We start from the raw sequence: 23,926 nt of genomic DNA, 5'->3' as shown, positions 1-23,926 counted from the left end.
GTCTAAACACATATCAAACTATAATAATATTGAGAGTGTAATAATGAGAATTTTTTTCTATCCTTCCTTAAAAAAAATATATGCAAAGACCTCCATCATTATAGTTAAATTTTCCTTACGATATTCCAGTAAAAATAAGATGCATAATATGTAATTTGTTATATTTTATTATTATTATATTGTTCAACATAGAACGTATAAATTATAACTTATAATTAATTAACATTAAATGAGAATTAGGTATATCGCAATGCATATTATATTACATCATCATTATCATGCTTAATATATGTATTGTCATAATTAAAATGAATTAACCTTCATAAATCGTAATACTCTGAAAACGCGTTTATGTAAATGTATATCTGAAAGAATATGGGTAAATGAATTTTTTTCAATTCTATTTTTAAAACAAATTGATAGTCTAGCGAAAAAAAAATGGTTTTAAAAAATAGTTATCTTTAAAAGACACACAATATTTATGTCCCTATGAGTGTATGATTATGCATTTTGCATTCATATTATATTTTATTCATTCGGTTGGTACAATTGAATAATTGATTACTGATTAACATGATAGTTTTTTCATCTTTAATCATATTTTTTAGAATCCAAGCTCTACTGTGCTGCCGTCCTGCTAGACGTGGCCCAAGCCTTTGACCGAGTGTGGCATGATGGCCTACTCTATAAACTTAAAAAATTTCTCACTGCTCCATATTACCTTATTATCAAGTCTTATCTTGAAAATCGAACTTTCTCAGTTAGAGTGAACAACAGCTACTCGGTTAACTTTCCTATTTTGGCTGGCGTCCCCCAAGGTAGCGACATAGCGCCTTTCCTTTACACCATATTTACACATGACATTCCGAAAACTTTGCTTACATCATTAGGCACATACGCCGACGATACAATAATCCTGGCCTCAAATGACAACCCTCAAACCGTGTCTGTTAGGTTACAAAATCATCTAAACATGATCCAGATCTGGTCAAAAAAATGGAAAATAAAAATAAATGACTCCAAATCCTCCTTTATTACTTTTTCACTGAGACCTAGAGACTGTCCTCCACTTTCATTCAATAATAACTTAATTCCAACAACCCCTGTAGTCAAATACCTGGGCCTAACGTTTGATAAGCGACTCACCTGGGCTCAACACCTCAAAAACAAAAGGAAATCTGTAAACTCTAGACTTCACTTGCTCCGTCCACTTCTCCGCTCCAAACTAAACATCAGCAATAAATTGTTAATCTACAAAGCTATTTTAAGACCTGTATGGGCATACGGCATCCAGATATGGGGCTCCGCGAAACCCTCAAACCTGCGAACTATACAAGCCTTCCAATCAATATGTCTCCGTCAAATCGTCTCTGCCCCTTGGTATATAAAAAACGCCAACCTTCACAAAGACTTAAACGTTCCCACACTTTCTCAGCTAACCAAATCCCACTTCCTCTCATTCCATTCAAAGCTAAATCACCATACTAATCCATTAATCAAACGTCTGTCTTCTTGTACAATTCCCGATAATCCTAGAAGAAGATTGAAACGATCTTGGCCTAGAGATATCCTTGCTTGATCTGTCGGGTGGTACTACTGAGTACCTTCCCACTCCGTTATATTCACCGATATTTCTCTCAACAAAATTATTTAATGTACAAAATTATGTATAGATTGTAATTATTCTTTTAATAAAAAAAAAAAAAAAAAAAAAAAAAAAGTTCTTATTAATCATATTTTTAAGCTTTTTTTTGAGAATTTTTTTTCAAAATAATTGTTTTAACATTAAAAATATTAAATTAAATTAGTGATTTTTAAAGAGTTAATTATTATATTAAATCGAATTTAGTAATTATAAATTAATAAATAATTAGTCTAAATAATCATATTTCGATTCCAGACTTTAAATATTACAAAAAAATTATCTATAATTATACTATAGTTTTGATGCTACATAGTTTATTAAGTATAATAGAGTGATATAGCTATTTGTATAATAAACACATCATGTATTAATTACAATTGAATAATATATTTAATTACAAAATACTTTTTTTATTTTAGTAAAAATCTTATAAATGAAGTTTATACTACTACCTACTTTAATTTTCATTATTTTTTTTCAAACTTAGAGATAAAATCTCTAAATGCATTAGGTTTATCGGACCTATGACTTTCATTTATAATTCATTCAAAACTATCAATTAGATGTTTGAATTTATATGAAACTGTCAATATCATTTATTGTATTAAAATTAATAACCGCTTATTGTAATGTATAAGCCATTGTTTTTTTTTTATAATTCTGTGTAGTAATTCTACTGAAGTACGAAATGCCTAATAGTAAAATAAATTACTTTAATCACAATAATATCATCAAATATACTAAATAATATTTTAGGGTGTCAGATCGTCTTTTCTCAGAACCATTTTTCGTGTACAATGATTTTATATCATTGAATTAAAATGTAACTCTATCCATTATAGTGACCCACTTGTAACCTACTGTACAGCAGAGCGATATCCACTTATCCGCTTTTTGACTGTCAATATTACGTAATTCAAAACAAATATCCTAGTGAAAGTTAATATTTTAAATAGAATGGTACCTATAGGAATATTAAACTCAACAAACGACCAAAATTCAAACGTGAAATACCTATTAACCGTTTACAATCTGCTTCGTCCTATGTTTAAATTAATTCATACAAAATGTACACTATACAAATCGCTACTGAAGCCCATTCGACTTTACAGTATGCAAATCTGGAGGTGTACTAAACCGTCTCAAACCCGCATTATCCAATTTAGTCCATATCCCTTCTTCTTAAATCATCAGCCTCTTGGAATGCAACCACTATCTACGTAAATATTTAAAAATGGAAATTGTTGACCAACTTGCCAAAAAGGACTGTAATATATAAAATATATTTTTTGAGTAACTTAAAAATAGGTACCAAACATCAACATTTTTATATATTGATAACCTAATTAAAAGAAAAATTGGTAATGAGCATGCTTGGTAGATCACTCAGTAAATGATAAATTAAAAGAGTATTCTATCCATTATACTATAACATCGAATATCAAAAATATTTTTATTTAAATAATCTTCAAGATTAAATGATATATTAGAGTATTCAAAAATTTGTTGTTTATTAGTTATTACACTATTGTACGAATTATACTTTTAGTGTAGGTATAAATTATATTAATTGTATATATAAATTATTCGTTATTACAGTTTTAAAATAATATTTATTACATATAATGTAAAATATCTATATCAACATCTTTCAATATTAACGTTTTAAATATGGACATTTAAATTAAATTATTAATTCCCTTTAAATTTAACCCATTAAATGAAGCCAAACAATTATTATAAGTTGTAACATTTAGATTTATTTTTACTATAGATATCATTATAAATCTTGGTGAGATAAAAAAGATACTATACAAAATGACCCAGTTAATCTGTACATTTAGTATATAAAAGCCTCTTTTGCAGGCCAAAATTATTAAGCTGAAGAAAAATGATAATTTAATCCCATTGATGTCCAGCTTACTGAGCCAATGCAATTAAAAAAGATTTACATACAAACTGCAGTAGTTCATGTAAAAATTACATATTGCGTATGAGTACAGTTCAATGATTCAACAAAGTTTCATGAATCAGTTTGGTGCATTATCATTTTTCATTTATTTAAGTTTAGGGTAGCGATGACAATAAAAAAAATTAAAATTAAAAATGTCACATTTATCAAAACTATTTATTTATGTTAATAAGTATATTTTACGTACTTTACTAAATGTAGTAGGTAATTAAAAGTTATACCCATTATTGATCAGTATAAAATAAATAATAAGCTATATAATATAATCTTCCTTAAAATCTGTACATTAAGACACATATGAATACGATATACTTTTTGCCTTTTTCAAATAATTGAGTAGTTTTCCAAAAACGTTTATAATTGAATTGGATTTTTTTTCATTATTTAATGATATTTTATTCGATTTTTTCTTTGAACATGAGTTGTCGTTTAATACAAGATTATTAATTTCCAAATCCTCTTGTCCGTATACTAGAATAGTATAAACAAAATATAGACGTTCCTAGTATACGGTACTAACTTACTATACATGAATAAATATCTAAAATATTTCAAAATGTCCACACTTATTTTGTATATTTTCTAAATTCTAAACCAGTTGAACTTTAATTCAAGTTTACACTATTACACAGCTATTAGATTATCAACGTATTGAATTACTTAGAGTTGAAGTATTTTCAAAACTGTTTCATTCAATATTCACCGTAGTAAATACTTAAAATACAATAACAATAATGCATATAATTTATCAATACTTCTTAATATTTAAAAAAGTACTATTCACTGCAATGGCTCTGTGTATATTGGACACGTTTTAAAAATCGTTTATCTTTTGCAGTCTTGCAACCGTCATACTAAATTGTATGGAAAATGTTTGCGTTAATCACACGATTTAGGTAGTCAGTTTTAACAACATTATTGAGATTGATGAAATATAATAAAGACGTGATGTGGCAGAGGCTTGTATTTGATATAATAATATGATATATAGATGTCATAAAAACAATGGGTTGTCTTGTGCGTTAAATATGATATATTAGAGTCAAAGCTTTGTAATTTGTATTCTGTCATAAGTATTTGTTCTAACTGTATAATAAAAATCTCAAGATTATGTCTTAATTTATAAAAAATGCACATGATAGTTAACAATATTAAATAAACCACTGTTGATGCAGGTACAGAGTTTAACAAAAATTATTGTGAATATTAACTAGGTACTATATTATTATATTAAAAAAATAAAATAATTATACTTACTTATAAAAACTGACCATACAAAAGTTATTACAATAAGTATATTTAATATTATATTATGTAATAACTTAACAGTCTACAGTAAACTTGGGTACAATTTACTGAGTCAATTTTTAGTTGGTCATTTTTTATGCCGTTTTACAGTTACGTAGTACCCGCTGTATACCTGTAACTCTAAACGTATTTTCTTATCGTCACTACACTATTTCATAATGCTTATTTTGTTTACATAAAATACTATACTCCTACACACCCAACGATACTGTTCCTATGTTTTAAATTTATTTGCATTTTGAAACATAAATTATCAATAACTAACCGCATATAAACAGTCTTATGTAAGACGACAAGCGTTTAATGATATACATACTATATATAGGTATTATGGATAGATATACATAATATTGCGGTTTTGTCCATTCCGATGGGGTGTGCGCTGTATGCTAATAACAACTGCAGGTAAAGTTTTGGATGCGTGTCAAATATATTTTTGGCTTGCTCGGGGTTCGCGTGACCGTCTTATACTGGATTGTTGCGTGACCGCGCCCAATAATTCGCCCCGGATGTATGTGTCGACCACCCCGGTGACCGGACAAAGGCGCTTGCCGAAAATAAACCCATTAGGGTTTACTGATATTTTATATGTGTTCTACCCGTACACTACTGCACATATTATAGGTAGGTGGGTGGGTACTCTATATGGTTATTCATGAACCGATAACAACAACATAGCTTTTTACGTGTAAAGAAAAATCGATTTTGCTTCATAGATTTTCCGTTAACATATTTTAAGTAGGTATTGTTAACAATAACTATTTTGCAAAAAAAAATACCATAATTTATAACTCAAAAAATATACATTTCGACAACATCATTATACGTTAGAACTTATATAGTAACAAATACCTAAGTTATAATATTTATACGACATACACGTAATAGGTACATATATGTGTATGTATGCAACATTGACATAACATTGTTATATCAATTATATCCTCATTTACAGCTATTTCTTGAGAGAGTTTAAAAACCATATAATCACTGTTTAACGGTCAATATTTAGTTTTACACCAATTAATGTTATCCGTCTTTATACCTCATCATTAAACTAATTAATCGCAATAGTCTAATGAAATTGATAAAACGCTTTAATTAAAGAAAACATTTTTAAATCGATCAAAGGTTTTTAATAACCCTTTAAATATTCTTTTAACTCAATTTTGAACTAAAAACTTTTTTAATGATTTTCTGATTACTTAATTCCAAATATCTTACTGAATTTCCGTTACGGCATTACCGTTTTTGACCAAAATTATGCTCTTCCCTTTTTGGCCAATTAACTTTTCTACCAAACCAAAAAGCTTTATATCTACTTTCTGTTATAAAATTGAAAATATTAATAAAAATATAAGTTGTACAAAATGTGTATAGGTAATAATGTAATATATAAATAAATATTAGTAAAATATACTTGTTGTCCGTAATTATTTGATCAATACCTTCGACAATTATTACCACTACCTCAATTTGGTTTCAAACCATTTCCTTCAACAACCCATCAGCTACAACAGATCTCTGAAATCATAGTAAACGGTTACGAAAATAAAAAATATTACCACGACAGCCTTCTTAGACATATCACAGGCCTACGATAGGGTTTGGCACCATGGACTTATTTCAAAAATAAAAACTCTGAACCTACCTTTATACCTTAACAATACACTCTTGTCGTTTATAATAAATCGCAACTTTCATGTCAGAATAGGAACAAATATATCACAAATACATAGAGTAAATGCTGGAGTTTCACAGGGATCTGTGCTAGGACCATCTCTATTCAATATCTACTGTCACGATATACCAACACCACAACACTGCATCTAGCTATGTTCGCAGATGACACAGCAATAATAACGCAAAACCAAACTCTTGAATCTTCAATAAGAGACCTACAAAGCTCCTTCAATGAACTATCCCTCTAGTTTTAAAAATGGAAACTAACACTAAACCCAACCAAAAGCGAAACAAAAATATTTACACTCAAAAAATACACAAATCCGACTCTACGTCAAATAAACAATAAAGAAATCAACTGGAACAACAAAGACAACTCAGTAAAATATCTGGGCCTGCACCTTGATGAAAAACTAATCTGGAAAATGCACATTAACAAAAAATTAAACCAAGGATACACTAGGCTACGAATACTGTACCCTCTATTAAATCATAGCTCTATCATACAAATGAAATGCTCTCTACTCCTTTACACAGCAATAATAAGACCATTAGTAACCTATACATGCCCAGTATGGGCAGCTGCCTCAAAAGCAAAAATAAAAAAATTACAAACCCTCCAAAATAAATTCCTAAGAATGGCCCTAAAGGCCCCCTGGTTTATGAGAAACAAACAACTACATAACAATATAGATCTACCTGGATAACACAACAATTTAAAAATGTCCACGAAAAACTCCACAAAGTTAACGGTGCCCGTCATTAAAATATCGGCAACAGATCCACAAATCTAAGACTCAAACCTCGGCTACCTCAGGACATCCTACTAGATCCCAATGAAGACACCTCAACCTCAGATTCTGACCCAGACTCATAGCTAACCAAAACTATTATACATTATATAAATAATAATATTATAATATTACTATTATAAATTTTAAAAAATTGTAACATTGTAAAAATACTTGGTGTATTGGCACAATTATATAAATAAATGAAAAAAAAAACAATTATTATAAGCTGCAGTTATCCAACTTTCCGAGGAATTTTCGGATAATTGTAGCATATATACAGCTGAAGCCTTAGCTATGTATAAAGCCCTATCTTATATTATAATAATAATTGCCAACTTGCAAAAAAAATTACATAATTTTAACAGACTCCATGACCACTTTATCTAGCCTTAATAATATTAATAACGATAAGGTTATCATTAGTAAAATAATCAACTTGAGTAATCAATTTAACAATAACATAATCTTTTCATGGATTCCCGGGCACTGCGGAATAATTGCTAATGAAAGAGCTGACATACTTGTCAAGGTATACGCCAATAACCCACATCAACGAACACTCTGGGATATAAAACCTGACAAAGATATAAAAAAAAGTTATCTACAACTGAGTTAAAAATAAATGGCAAAACGAATGGCTAAAAATGAACACTAAACCAAACGAAACAAAAATAACAGCAAAAAAATGGAGTAACCCAATGTCTCTCAAAAGAAGAGACGAAGTTGACTTAAATTGCTTCAGAATAGGTCATACACACTTCACACATGGCGATCTAATTAAAAAAGAGCCACCAGGAGCATGTCTTACATGCAGATATACACCTCAATCTAACATATCATCGCCGAATGTAGAGACACGCAAGAGGGCTGACAGTATTTAATACACTTGAACACCTTCATGAATCACGACGCACTAGGCCCCGATGAAGAATCCATCAAAAATATATTTTTACTTATATAAGATGATATTGGATGGTACAATTTAATTTAAATTATTTAAGTACCATGTTACGTAAAACAAGCCAATGGTCACGCCATTGAGGCTTTCTTCTTTTAATAAAAACAAAAAAATTAATATAAGCATTCTCATATTTTGTCCACTTTTATATGTACCTACTTCATTTTATACATAATAAAGAAAATTATTAAAAATATAAGTTATGTAAAATGTTTCTATTTATGTAGGTATTTAATTATTGTTAATCAAGTAATCAACGACAACAGTTATACACGTTTTAATACATTTCTAAATGTCTAAAATAAAGTAAATATGAAACTTTTGGTTTTTGCTTAAAATTGAATCGGCCGAAAGGGGAAGGGTACTATTTTGGTCGAAAAGGGTATCACCCTAAATATTAATCAGTTACTAACCGGTTAGAAAAAAAGCTCTTACTTTAATTATTATTCTTATTTTATAAACACAAAATTATTTAAATTGTATTATAATTCAAAAATGAATCATTAATAACATGTTTCTATGATTAAAAGAGGATTTAGTATGTATAGTATGTAATGTATTAATATAATAATATTTATTTATATTATGCTCAGTCTAGTATAATATTTTTATGAGAAATAAAATAAATTATTCGTAATTAATATACATTAATACGCATATTATTTTCCATGCCGTAAAAATAATTTATTTTTAATTTTCCTTACAGCAAATCCAATTAGATACCCAAGATTCAATGGACGTAGTTGGTTGGCATTCCCGCCACTCCGGGGAGCTTACAAACACGTGCAGATAAGTTTAGAATTCAGACCAGAGAGCTGGGATGGTATATTGTTTTTAGCTGCTGAAAGAGATGATTTAGTAGGAGATTTCATGGCTATTCTACTTCACAATGGATTTTTGGAATTTAGGTAATTCAACTTAAGCCAATAACAATGTCATTGTAACACTATTAGTAAAAACGACATTTTTCTTTACAGGTTTGATTGTGGATCTGGTTTGGGAGTAGTTAAATCTGAAGAAACAGTTATTTTGAATCAATGGAATACGCTGTCTGTGTATAGACATAGGTGGGATGCGTGGATCCAATTAAATCGTGGAAAACGTATTGCTGGGAGATCAAAAGTAAGTACACTCATAAATTTTAATTAAAGTAAAATTACAAATGTAATAATTGTTATTTAAATTTAGTTACATCCTTTACTTGTGCAAACAAACTAAGGATAATACATTTTTTTATCGTGGTCATCTTAAAATGTAATATATTTTTTTATTTTACCTTTAAGTATAATTAAATGCAATTCGATAAAACCCTAACCATGAAAAAGACCAAGTCCCAGAACCCTTAAAAAATAGTCTGCCTATCAAATTATTGATATCTACATTGCGATCAAGTCTAATCTTTCTTTAATCAATAACCTTAATATACAAATACATTCAAGTGTAACAGATCTCTTTTAATTTAATCGCTTACCACTTGACCAGTTTCTTTTGATTTTGTCTCTTTGGCGTTGTCAACATCTGAAATAGATTTCAATCATACAATAGCTATTTTTCTTTGAAACTAGCCAAGTGATGAGCAATAAAATTAAAAGAGATTAATTGCAAATGAAAGTATTTGTGTATTATGGTTATTGATTAAAGAAAGATCAGGCTTGGCAGTAATGTAGATATCACTACTTTCATAGGTAGACTATTTTTTAAGGGAGTCTGGGATCTTTCTATTCGTTTAACATTTTAAAGTTTACATATTATTTGTTCCTTAAATTGTATACATAAGCTTATGATGTCTTAAACAATGTGAAAATGTGCATACATATCAGGAAAAGACCTACTTGATAGGTACTACCGTTGATTTAGAATACTTTAAATACTGTATTTGTGACCAATGTGTGTAGTATTTGTGTTGGAACGAAATTGTAGCCCACCATCTAGATTTTTGCTCTGAATCTGTGCCTGAATCCTTGATACATGTTTAATTGTTTCAATACACGTGAATAATTTTATTTCTAAATAATAATACCATTACCTATATATTTATTCATTTGAATGTGTATTTTAATATTTTTATCTCACAAAAGATAGTAAATTTGTATGCTTGATTTCCAATCAAACAAAATATACAACATTACATTAATTTACACAAAGTATTCATAGAATTGTGAATTAAAAAATATCAAACAAAATTAAAATATAGATGATATTGAAAAAATATAACTCCGTGAATAGGTGAGCAATGTGAATAATGTGTATTATTAAATAATTATTTAGCTTTTAATTATTTTGAATCAACATTAGAGTTTTAAATCAGTTATAAACATTATTAAAATTACTAAAAATACATAAGAAAACATCAAATATTTTTACCAGGTATATTCTATTTGAGAGTAATATAAAGTTAAATTGATTAGTTTAAACTTTAAAGTTTTAATTAATACATAAATAATATCTTAAATTGTATCCACTTAGATTAAACGAGACATTCATTGTTCAAATACTACTTTTTAATAAACAGATTACTGTCATAAGAAAGATACTTTACCTAAAATAAAGTAGAATAATTTATTAAATGTATATCAGTGCCGATTTTGAAATATATATTTTATTTAGTCCAAATGCTCAAAAGTTTATTGAGATAATATTAAATTTGATACTTGTGGCCTGTGGGCTATCGTAATTACTTGAAAAAGGAAATTACAAATTATAATACAAACATGAATCATGATAATTATTTGAGTAATAATTATCACATATCAGACATTTGTTAATTAATACTTAAGAAAATATATAAATTTTTATCATAATCTTTAATTATCTTTTTGAAGAATAAATAAAAATTAAATAAATAATGTTAAATTATCATTACACATACGTCATATTATTTGCAAACAATAATTCAATAAATTAATAATAGTTTCATAAAAATTTGGTTAATGGTTTAGTACCAATTAATATTTACATAATAATATAAATACTTAAATATTATGTTAAATTGTAAACAGTACCTAATACCTATAATAAAATAACCTTTTAAAAAAATGTTGTAAAATTGAGGGTACGTCATCATCGCCCAACTGGTAGCTTATATACATTTTTGGAATTCACGATAATCCATAACTATTTTTTTTTGAAATCAATATTTTAGGTAAAAACATTGACTATTATAATATGTAAAATCAATGATATATATTAGCGGTTTCCAACCTTTTTAGTTGTGTTAGCCACAAATCTCAAACACAACTTTGAGGCCCACTTATACTAACTGGTATAAATAATTTGTATATTGATATTATTAATTACTCAGTTCCGCTCAGAGTCTAAAAATAATGTAGTATTAAATTATATAAAATACATTATCTAGATTATTGATTTTATGACAATAAAACACAATTTCACAACACACAAATAATTTCTTCTTTATTAATTTATTTTAAGTTGGTTGATAGCCAAAAAACGGTAATCTACACTAAAAATGTTTGTAAAATACTGAATACAAGAGATTCTTTGTTTAAAACTATAAATTAAGAGTTGAATACTTAAGCATTATAAATTTATAAGTTGTAACAATGCACATCTTTATGTTTTATTTGACGTTTAATGGTATTCAAATTATTTTAAATTATAACGTCCTGTTATGGAATCTGTAATAGCATAAATTATAATGTAAAATGCTGTTTGACTGACGCTAAAAGATGAACTTTTATCAACAAACAATATAAGGTGCTTTTGTTATCTTATTTTGATTATAATATATGCGTGTTTAATGTTAATATTATAATTTTAAAGATATTGATTTCACACAATATTGAAAAAATGTCCATTTTTTTTAATGAATTATAATAGGTAATGATTATTCGATGTAAACGGATATTTGTATAAACAAAATTAAAATATTGTTGTTTAATATGATTATTATTGGTAGTTTTATTACTTTGTAATTTATATCCACAGACTATAGTTTATTGTGAGAAATAGAACCTTGTGTAGTTGATAGAGACTGGACTAACCATTAGGCACCATAGACATTAGACATCGCGAGCTTACAGCGCAACTTTTTTAAGTCACCAACAATTTTTGACTATCATACGATCAACCAAAGCATCATACTGCTTTTTTGTTATCTATGATAATAATAATAATAATAATATTAAGTTGATTAGATGTTGAGTAAGTTAGACCATACAATTTGTCATAATATGTGGTATTGTGGTGTCTATTATGTAAGCACTTACACAAAATACATTATTGTTATTATCGATATGTAGATAAATTACCATTGTTATTATTATTATTATTATTAATTTATTTTTCTACACAGACAACGGGTATGGTGACGATGTAAATGCATTAACAGTAATTTGATTTTTTTCCTTTGACTCCACAAAAAATGGGTACTGCAGTGACGCAGATAAAATCAAAGCCTTTAGGCGAATTTCTCCTTATTCCAGCCCTGAATAGAAATTTAATATTTGAAGGTGGAAATAATCTTATTCGTTTTATACATTTGAAAATATATGTAACTAATATTAAATAAGATATAAGTACAAAATTGGTTTTTCAAACGAGATTTTATATTTTTAAATAAACTTCTATCAAGGAATGGGCTCTTTGTTCGTGCAATTTATCAGTACCTGCCTATTAATAAGTGATTACTAATTGCCTATAATTATTATTTATTCAGTGTAACACTATAACTTACCAGATATCTGGAATCATGCTGTCAATTTTTATACTCACGCAACTAAACTAAATGTAAATTATAGCTGTTTAAATATGCCGATATTAAAATTATTATTTTATTACCTACACTGCAGACATCAGACACCCCCCAACTATTTAATATACATTTTTTTTCATGAATTTTGTGATTTTAATACATCTTCCTCTAGGCTCCACTAAATTCTTGAAATAATAAAAAAAACTTCTCAAGCTACTGATATTTTAATTATGTATTATTTACATTTAAAAACGAGACAAGGCTAATGAAATAGTATTTAAGTAAAATGTTAATTTTATACATTATATACATAACATACGTTTTACATATATTACAGATAAATATAAAAGTAATTTGAATATAGAGTTCAATAATTTCACTATTCTAACAATAGTTTGTATTTTTACACTTAGGGTTTATTCTCGAGAATTACGTTTCGAGAGCCTGTCTTTATCGGCGGTCGAGGTAATACGTCTGGGCTAGCTGAACGGTTCCCAACAGACCGTGGATTCGTAGGTTGTGTTCGGCTGTTACAAGCCAATGATCACAGATACGATTTTGGTGAAACACCTGCTGGCGATACAGTCAAATCTCAAGAAGTCGGTAAGTGTTAACTGCACATTCGGTTTTCTTAGACCCCCTCATGACCACCTTCAAACATAATATGAAAAATGTCGGTTATCGACAAAAATGATCCGTTCATAAACGTCGACAAAATTCTTTTTTTTATTTATTGGTATTAAAAACGCAGTTTTAGATATTCAAAACGACGCTTGAAGACGTGACCAGACTTTTAAATTTCAACGACGAAAAAAAAATATAGATGTTCTCTTTTTAGCAGTTCCAAATATAAATAAAGGAAATTATATAATAGGAAAGGTCCTCTAACCAAACTTTAAACAAACTGCCAAAACTGTTTAATTTGTGGACAGTGAAAACTTTTCATTCTCCTTAATCTACGTCTTCTTGTTCGCTAACTTCGCAAATTATACCGGATAAAACATATGGGTTACTTGGTGATGCCATTAATTATTTTTGTTCGTATAAAATAACAGCTTATAATTTTCAAAATGGAAAGCAGAATCATAAAATCGCTTTTGAGAAAACAATTTTAAACTATTATTGTGATCACGAACGTTAAAATATTTAAAATTGATAAATCATATATGCAAGGCTATTATTGAGATTTATTATATTAAACTTATTTAAAATATACGTAATATAATATAATATTATTAAAATATACGTATTTAAAATATTCAATATATAATATTATATTAATTTAATTTAATTTAATATATTTAAATATAAAATCTAAATAGGCTGAGTTGAACAACATATTTGAAATTTTATATAAATTATGAGTGTACAACCTACATATATTTAATTTAATATTTTTAAATAGTTAAGATAATAGATAAGATATAATAATATTTATAATTACCGTAATCATATAAACGTAAAAAAGGTGATGGATACGATACGATGCTTTATTTTTATTTTTTGGATTTATTTAACACCTTCAGATAATTTTTTTTTCAAATATAAAAAAATTAATTAATATATATTTTATGTACCTTAAAAAATAAATTGTACCTTTGATTTTATTTAGTATAAGAAATATTCAATAAAATAATAATCGTAATATTCAATATTAATCATATTATGCAAATAACAATCAAATTTAAAATTGTATATTTTAATTTATCCTGGTGAAATCACTTAGCTTATTTAGTAAGTTAATTTTTACTATGGAATAATCTATAAAAAAATAACTAATCGTCCATCATTACAATTTATCGGTTAAGACATGTGAAACGTGGGTATATTAAAGTTACGAAAAGCATACTCCTAAACTTACTATGCTGATTTCTTAAAAATTATTAAAACTTAATGGTCTTTTAGTAAAATTGTTGAAGTTTTAATTTGGAGACGTTATAGAAAATTAAGATAAAAGTTTACTTAAAATATAGACTGTTGACGAAAAACTAAACATGATTAGATCAGATGTCGTGTAGTACGTGTTTATTAATGTATATAAAATATATAAAATATTAAACTAAAAGCTGCAACAATAAAAGAGAGAGAAAAAAGCTGCTAAAACTCTTTGAGTAAACATTAGATAGAAGCTTTGAGGTGAAAGTCGAGGACAGCCGTGTACTCCCACCGTCCTTTTAGCGTACCAGCGTTAATTAATTTTTTAGTCAACCGCTCCGCCGCCGACGTCGCTCGCCTTTGGTTTGTGTCTTATTATTAATTTAATCGGCTAGGAGCCATGGTAGAGGACGAAAAAAAGGCACAATTCACTCACTTGCTTTTTAATCTCTTTAAAAATTCTTAGAGCAAATGTTTGGTGTTTTATTGACGTTATTTTATGTTATTGATTACTTGGTGTAAATAATTTTTAATGTTGAAAATGTTGAAATATTTATTTTTGTTTTTATTATTTTGAATTATTCACCATAATTGAGTTTATTTATTTATGACACCAAACAAAATGGATGGTGTATACCTAATATTATAAATCATCTGACAAATATATTCATTGGGCAACAAATATTCTCTATGAGTTTTCGTATAGGTTACACAATAATATATTATATGCGATCCATTGGATATCGGATGAAGATTACACTTTATGCTTGTCAAAGTTTCAAATTCCCATTAATTTGAGATAAGGAAAAAAATGGCTACATTTATAGTCATAACACGCCAAACTCCGTTCTGTGTGAATTGTTATATTCAATGGTCCATGATTAATAAAAAACTTTCAGTCTTGTTACATAAATCTAAATCCCAGTAAGAATCAAATGAAACGATAAGTGCCTTTAACACTAAAATTATGGCTGAATAATTTTAAATAAAATATAACATAACATTTAAAAATTAAGAATAATCATTTTTACTTGTACAAATTGCATCTAGTTAAAAAGTTATAAGTTAAATTATAATAATCATACGATTTCATCATAGTTATTAAAAATTAAAAATTATTTTTACACTCGTTTAACATATATTAACATAATATTATCTTGCCAGTTTGTATATTCATGTAATTTAAAAACATTATAAGCATATATTAATTTTGCATGGACTTTAAACTACATGAAACATAATTATGCCAGTAATTAAATGAAAATTATTGTTGCTATAATAATTTTACTTAAACACACCGCTTTAAATTTATTAGTAATTGTATAATAATGTTAATTCTTTTCATCTTAAGTCCAAACAACGTATACAACTTTTAAGTCTGGCGCCATTTTTTTTTTTTTTTGAAATCGGATCGATTAACTTCGGGCAAAGTACTGTTCTTACGATAGCTACATATATCTTGAACAATGACATTGAAGTATTAGTTTCTGATCGAAAACCTCGCCTTGTAATTTGTCTTTGATAAATGGCACTGTAATTTAGTACACGTGGGACCGGCAGTGACGCAATAGGGTTGTTTTTTCCAAATAGAATAAGAGCAAATCAAAAAAATTGATTTTCTGAACTTGATTTGTTTAAACTTTATAACTCGTATCACTTAGCCAATAAGTAAGACTAAACAATTTCGATAATAATTTTATTTTACAGAGGAATGCTCTACGGACAAGTGTACAAGATCTCCCTGTCAACACGGTGGCAAGTGCGTAACAACCACAAATTCGTCACTATGTCTGTGCCCTCTTGGTTACACTGGAGATTTATGCGAAACGATATTGGACTTACAGGTAAATATCACAAAAATAATATCACAATAATAATACTCACATCATGGTGCTTATAATTTATATAATAACAAATATAGATTGTATAACTATATTCAACTGTATACGTATACTTATGTAATTTTGTTTACAATACTAAGTTTTTTATTTTATTTTTATTTCTTATTCATATTATGTATAAAATGTTAACATTATAAATATTCTTTATTTATAATAATATACATCTAAATAGAACTTATATAATGTTTAATTCGTCGAGGCAAAATAAAGATCAATTAAAAAAACATAATGACAATTGACAATAATAATACGTTTAATCGCTGTTTCGAGATCAATTTTTAAAAATTAAAATGGCGTAAAAAATCAATTTACGGATACAATACTTTAATAATAAAGACATTATTAAAATAGATATTCAATGATTTCAATTTTCAACAAATATGTATTATTACCTAACCTTACAAGATTCTGATTGTTTTCGAAGAACATAAAACATATCTTGATTTCTAATTATCTACAATTATAGTATATTTTTATCAAATTTATGCCATGGAAACTTATACCCTTTAACTTTTACAATAAAATACTATTTATTTAAAAAACAATTTTCATGACAAAGATTAGCTTTTTTTTTAATAACTAAACATTTTATACTTTAGTTTACTATTTATGACCGACTTGGATCAACCGGATATTTAAGTATTTGTATTTATTTAAGATCCCCCCCAAAAAAAAAAAAATACTCTACAAAACCTAATTAAATATATGATGTAATGAAAATTGAAAATAAATTGTATGTATTCTTGTAGACCCAATCGAACACTGGGTAAAAATGAATGAGTAAATATTAAGTAAAATGTTAGTATATACACAGTGAAATTTATACATTAATTTTTTTTTATATAATATTATGCATAACAACTCTAAATATTTCTAACAAACAGTTTAATAAAATATTGAAATATTTATCGTAAAATATTTTAATGTTTATGACTTATTATAATAATATTATATTATTATCAGAATTGAACATCAAAATGACGAGCGAGGTTCAATTGGTTTAATTGAAACTGTGATGCTCGTGTTATTGGTATTGATAAAGAAACCGAGGGTATATTATTTAAATCATGCATTTGCATTTTATAGATTTCAAGATTGAACAATTGTACTGTAACCCAGTTTTAATCCTTCTTAATAATTTTCTGTGGGGTGGTATAGAAATCAAAAGCGTAGTAGTCTTAACGAACAGATTGAAAGAACTTAAGAAGCTTACAAAATTGCCTATGCAATGTGATATGCCATATTGTAGTTCAGTATTAATTGTTGCAATTGTCTTGAATTTTATTGTACAGTATGCTATTCAACACATCCCATTTCAAATAAACTCTAACATGAATAATATGTTATGTACCTATTCGTATTTTAATTAAATTTGATATATTTTGTGTAAGTTGTTTGATAGTTAGTACTTAATTGTGAGTAACAATAAAGGTAATAATAATTAATAACTCTAAGGTCAAAACCCAAACAACTTAACAATACATTTTTTTTAAATATATACCTATAAGAATATAACTTAATTATATATATTATATAAATGTCTACATCATTTACTATTAATTATATTATTCCTTATTATTTATCAAAGAGTAAATATGTTTGTATTTTTGATGAATCATAAAAAGCAATTTTGTTTTATCAATTATTGATTATTTAATAATTTATCAAAAATACATTTACATGAAAATTAATTTTCAAATTACAACAAAGTAAATATAATTTAAGTTCTTTGTTATATATCTATAAAAAATAATGTTAGTTGATAATTATTTTTATTATAACTACAATTAACATATTGAATTTATAATATAAAATTGGTACACTAAAACGCATTTATTTTAGAATGTCTTTAATGAGGCATCTATTTTTATAAAACTTATGAGTTGCAATATTTAGCCAAATTAAAGAGAAAAAATATCTTTATTGAACATAAATCACAAAAAAACATTCCAAAGATGTTTTTTTGTACTGCAAAAGATAATGCTCTAACAAGAAATCTTTTGTGGATATGATACTTTCATGAGTTTTTCCATTTCGTAGTTTCCGGGTTCGAATAAATGCGAGTATTATTTACGCACCACGGTTATTGTCAGGGCCGTATATTAAAACGTCATCACAAATTTTAATGTTATGATTTACAAAATGTAGGGATTATTTTTTTTAGCTTAATAAAATATTTATAGGTCTTGAATATTTTTAAGAAAATACTATAAAAGTTTATTATATATTGGTAAATGCATAAATTTTAACTATTTGAGATTAAATATTATGCACATGAATGTATATGTTTTTTAGTAACCACCCTTATAACTGCTTTCATATGGTGCACTTCACAAAAGGAAAAAATTATTTTTATGCAGAAATCTAAAATATATAAAAAATTGCATTTTTAATAAAAAAATATTTAATAGCCTCTTCCTCGTAAAAATACTTTATAAAAATACCTACTTATTAATGAAAATAAAATTGGGTAGGTACTTTGTATTTATTTAAGTTTTATATGCAATAATCATTGGGCTAAAATAATTAAAATATAATTTCAAAGTGCTGTCCGTTTATATACTTTCAAAATAAACTTGTAATAAAAACTTTATAACTTTTACAAATAATCAATAATTTTAATGCATGAATTATCCAGTATCCTCATTCCTCATATATTAACGACTTCATTAAATAAAATATTAAAAAGCGGATTGATCACCATGTTCACGTGAGTTGCCAATTATATATAGTTTACTATTTAGTACATTAGTACAATGTGTATAGCTATTTGTGAGAGAATACATATTAGATCGTAACAAATAAAATAAAGCATCAACGATAACAACTGATCTAAGAAGTTTAAATGGTATAGTTTTATGATGTGGGCTTATAATTAATATACAAAAAATTAAGAATACAGATGGTATTAGATTATTCCCAATGTGTCCTTAAGCATCAATTTTCGTTTTGGAATATCATGAATTTTAAAAAAGTTCAATAGGAAAATCATTGCTGTTACCCCAGCACTAAACCAAAAGACTTTTACCTCCCAATTGTCAATCTGGTATCGATTCCTAGATATAATATGATCCAAATAACCTTAAACATATAAATTTATATCAAATTAAATAATAAACATTTCAATCGAAAATATAATATGAAGGTAGGTACATAGTATATTATTTACTATTGGTAATATTTTACCTTCGGTAATGTAATATTTACACTAAATAAACTTTTATTTTTATTAATTTTAAATTTAATCACATTATACGTACTATATAGTACGCATAGATATTATCCTTATGATGTACAATCGGTATTTACAACTGTATAGTTACTATTGTGTTTAAATTGAAAATTGATTTTCAAATATGGTTTTTAATTTATATAATGGCGAGTGAAACAACAAAAACGCTGTACGGGCACCGTGGCTTAATTAATACCAAATGGCTATTAAATTACATTATTGTCATTTAACGACCAGTGGGGCATGAAATGGCGGCATATAACATTATGATATCCTAACGAGTGAAAAGGGGCCGGTTATACCACGCACGCACGTAGCCCTCGTATGCATATTACATAACCAAATTGCCTATCAAAGACGCCGTTGCGCGTAAATCTGCATCGAGCATATTATTATTATATAACCATATAAATGCAATCCTGAAACCTCATTTGCGCCACACGTAACTCTTATTATTGTTATTAACCCTTTTATAATGTTATGCAAAAAGATATACCGATAGAAAAAAAAATTCTTATACACACATTTTGTTTTAAAAATCTATTGATTTAAAATGATTGCCACGAAAAGAATGTCTATACTTAGAAAAAATATAATAAAGCGTGATCTAAAGTAATTAAGACTGATTAAATTGATATATTTCTTTTTTAAATGTATAAAATATATCGTGTTCATAACATTTCTTTATATTTTAATCGATAAGAAACTTTAAACTACTAAACTTCTAATTTCTTACCTCTAAAACATTAAAATATCACATGTTTAATAGAGTAAAAAATATGATGACATATTTTATAAATATTTAAGTGGCCACGTTCTAATATTTCTAGATATTTATCAGTTTATGTTTAGTTTATGTTCTCGAAATGTTTACTATAATATGCAAAATTGGTTTAATATCAGAAAAAAAATTACCGTTAAAATAAATCATTCAAACAAAAAAACTAGTTTAACTATTAACTAGTATTCAAACGTATTCTAGTTAATTATTAGAATAATATTTAACAAAGTATAAAATAAACGTCCAACAGATAAGTGAGCTATAGTGAGTCATAGCGAAGTTCTGAACTTATAGATACAAGTTAAATATTTTGATTTTCAACGTTGACTTAAAGTTTGATTTATACAAACACAAAAGATTAGCCCATCTCGTCTAAATAGGTCTCCATGGAAACACATAATATATATGATATATCGTGTAAAGGATTTACACGACCCTTTCTCCCACCTGCCACCAACAACTGCCATATATTTTATATTTCCATGGAAACACTTTAAATTGTGTAAAAATCTCGTCTCACGAAACTCAACATTTGTGGCGAGTGAAAAAATTTGATTAACAGCCACCACGCTAATGACGCATCAAATCAGTAACGCTTTTAACGAGTGTATATCCCGCACATCCTGCACAATAACATATTGAAAGGCTTCAAAGGGAAAAAAATACCATTTTAAGGCGCCCTATATACATCATCTGGTACGGCGAAAGCTTAAACAATGTAAATCGTATAGCATGCTTAGATACGAACTAGGTATTATAATATCAACATACTTTAGATTTCGAAAATCTTTGATGCCAAACATTATACAGTGGGGATTACCAAGCATGTTCACTCTCATTTTTTCTTTTAATGATCAATTTATTTAAATTCCGATTTTTGAAATTTTCAAGTATACTAAGAGTTAAGGACATTTACACATTTAACATGTACACATTTAATACTATTCAAGGAGTGTTGATAGTGGTGATACCAACTTCTTTATTCGAACAAGAGACATATTTTATTCGTGTAAGTTTTTAATCAGATGATTTTTTTGAAAATATTGGTGTTCCAATATTCCCAATCAAAATTCCAACGAATAGTTGTTGAGTTTGTTAACTTTGTATTCTAACTTCTTAGGATAATATGATCATAAAAATAAATTCAAAAGATTTTTACTTGCTTGCTTGCTAACGAGATCTTATATTATAATGCCTAGGTACTGTATTGGCGGTTTTGATAAAGATATACGAAGATGCAATTATTAAATTGTGGTGCATAGTGTATTATTAAGCTAAATTGTGTATATATTATTGTTTATTAATTTGTTATTAACTTTTAACTTATGTTATTATAATTTGGGCGTAGCGTAAAGTCGTGTGAATAGATTCCTATTTGTTTTTGTTTTTATAGTGGTTTAATGTATACGTTTCTTAAATGTAGACTAAGCATTTTCAAAATTTAATCGTGTATAATAATATTCCATCTACGTAATTATGTATAATATAGCATTGTAATTCAATGCATTTTAAACACCAAAATACAATTTTCAAATTTTGTAATTCGTAATTTTTATGAATTTCGTATCAACTGTAAGAAAAACATAATGATATGAGAAAAAGGAATCTTGTTTATTAATCTTTTGTTTTATATCTTATAATCAAAAATGGCAATATCGATTAATATAAATTAAACCTAGCATTTCGATATAAAATACCTTATAAAACAATGCATATAATATTTCTTGCCTAATTGTTTTTATTAATCAATTGTTTTAAATGTGTCCTATCACATACAACACTACAGATTCATCAAATAATATGTTGCAAAATGCATGCATTCCTCAGATTTTTAGAATTTCACATATTTTGCAATGATATTATTGATTTTATGAATTCAGAGTAACAAATATTATATTTATATAAATGGTATCCATATATCCTGGAGACGGCACCCAGTTCAGACCACGAACACGGTTTTTCATTGTACAAGTTACACGTGATTCACGCGTAGAAATAAGTACAGGGGAACTCGAGAAACATCAAAGCGTCAAACATCTATTATTTTACTCATACATTGTTTGCGAAAAAATGTTGAAGTACCCTCTACCAGTATACCTAGTACCTACTACATAGACGAAATGGGAAAAAAATTTTCTATAATATACCTACACACCTTTTCATATTATTAAATACTTCGCATTTTTTTTTTATGATTTTCTCGCATGTCTTTACATTATCCCCGTCGTAGTGAACGCGTATAAGGGAAAAAAACTACCTAAGTATATATAAATCGACAGTTTATATTTGTTATTTAAACAGGAAGCACTTCATCTCTATGTACAAACAGCAATGTTCGAAAATCTTCGTTCCCATCTCCTGTAAATAGTGTATAGAACTCTATACAATATACATTTAATAGGTAGACCTATAATAATCAGTAAGCCACAATGCCGACAACAAATATTGACGATTTATAGTCCCTATATATACATATATTATAATTTATATTATACGATACTATTTAAGTATCCCACAGATTTATTGAAGATGTTGAAAAATAGGATTTCTATATCTTTCTATATAATAATATAATCTACGACGACGACGACGACGACGAATATTAGCGGAATGGCGTTCTGTAATTGTATTTACCAACCGCGTGAGTATCAGATCACTTTTGTCGATGTTCTCAAGAGTGCTCAAGAAACGTTAGCTTTGTTCAATATATTTCATAATCTTTGACAAACAAAACCTGTGTATTTGATGGTAAGGTTTAGTGAATGGGATCGCCGCGTTTTAGATTTTAGGGGTGGGAAAAGTGTAAATTGCAAATCGTGTCTTACGATATGTGCAATTTAATATAATTACTGCAGTTGGGTGAGGGGAGGGGATTCTATTAACTATATAAATGTGGCTCCTACAGGGCACAACATGTCAAACTACAGAACCTATATACACAGACAGTACATAAAGTATTCAAACACGATTTGAATTCCACATCGTCGTTATAAACTTCAATGTTACACGAATACAAAATAGTGTTGAAACAAAATTAAGAGATAATTTTCAAACTATAATTGT

The 23,926-nt window shown here is 27.2% G+C and overlaps 1 protein-coding gene across 1 annotated transcript in view; it reads left to right on the top strand.

Moving 5' to 3' along the window:
* The window catches only part of LOC111036920 (pikachurin-like), a 42,169-nt gene extending 25,331 nt beyond the window's left edge, over window positions 1–16,838 (top strand). The window contains exons 4-7 of the mRNA XM_022319212.1: window positions 9,067–9,268; window positions 9,338–9,482; window positions 13,488–13,677; window positions 16,657–16,838. Coding sequence (XP_022174904.1) covers window positions 9,067–9,268; window positions 9,338–9,482; window positions 13,488–13,677; window positions 16,657–16,823 — 704 coding nt within the window. The 3' untranslated portion in view covers window positions 16,824–16,838. The remainder of the gene's footprint in view (window positions 1–9,066; window positions 9,269–9,337; window positions 9,483–13,487; window positions 13,678–16,656) is intronic.
* The last annotated feature ends 7,088 nt before the right edge of the window (window positions 16,839–23,926 follow it).

The sequence above is a fragment of the Myzus persicae genome, unplaced genomic scaffold (genome assembly GCF_001856785.1).
Source record: "Myzus persicae strain clone G006 unplaced genomic scaffold, MPER_G0061.0, whole genome shotgun sequence".
In the NCBI taxonomy this organism is placed as follows: Eukaryota; Metazoa; Arthropoda; class Insecta; order Hemiptera; family Aphididae; genus Myzus; species Myzus persicae.
The sequence above is the reverse complement of the archived record's forward strand: the minus strand, read 5'-3'. Positions and strand labels throughout refer to the sequence as shown.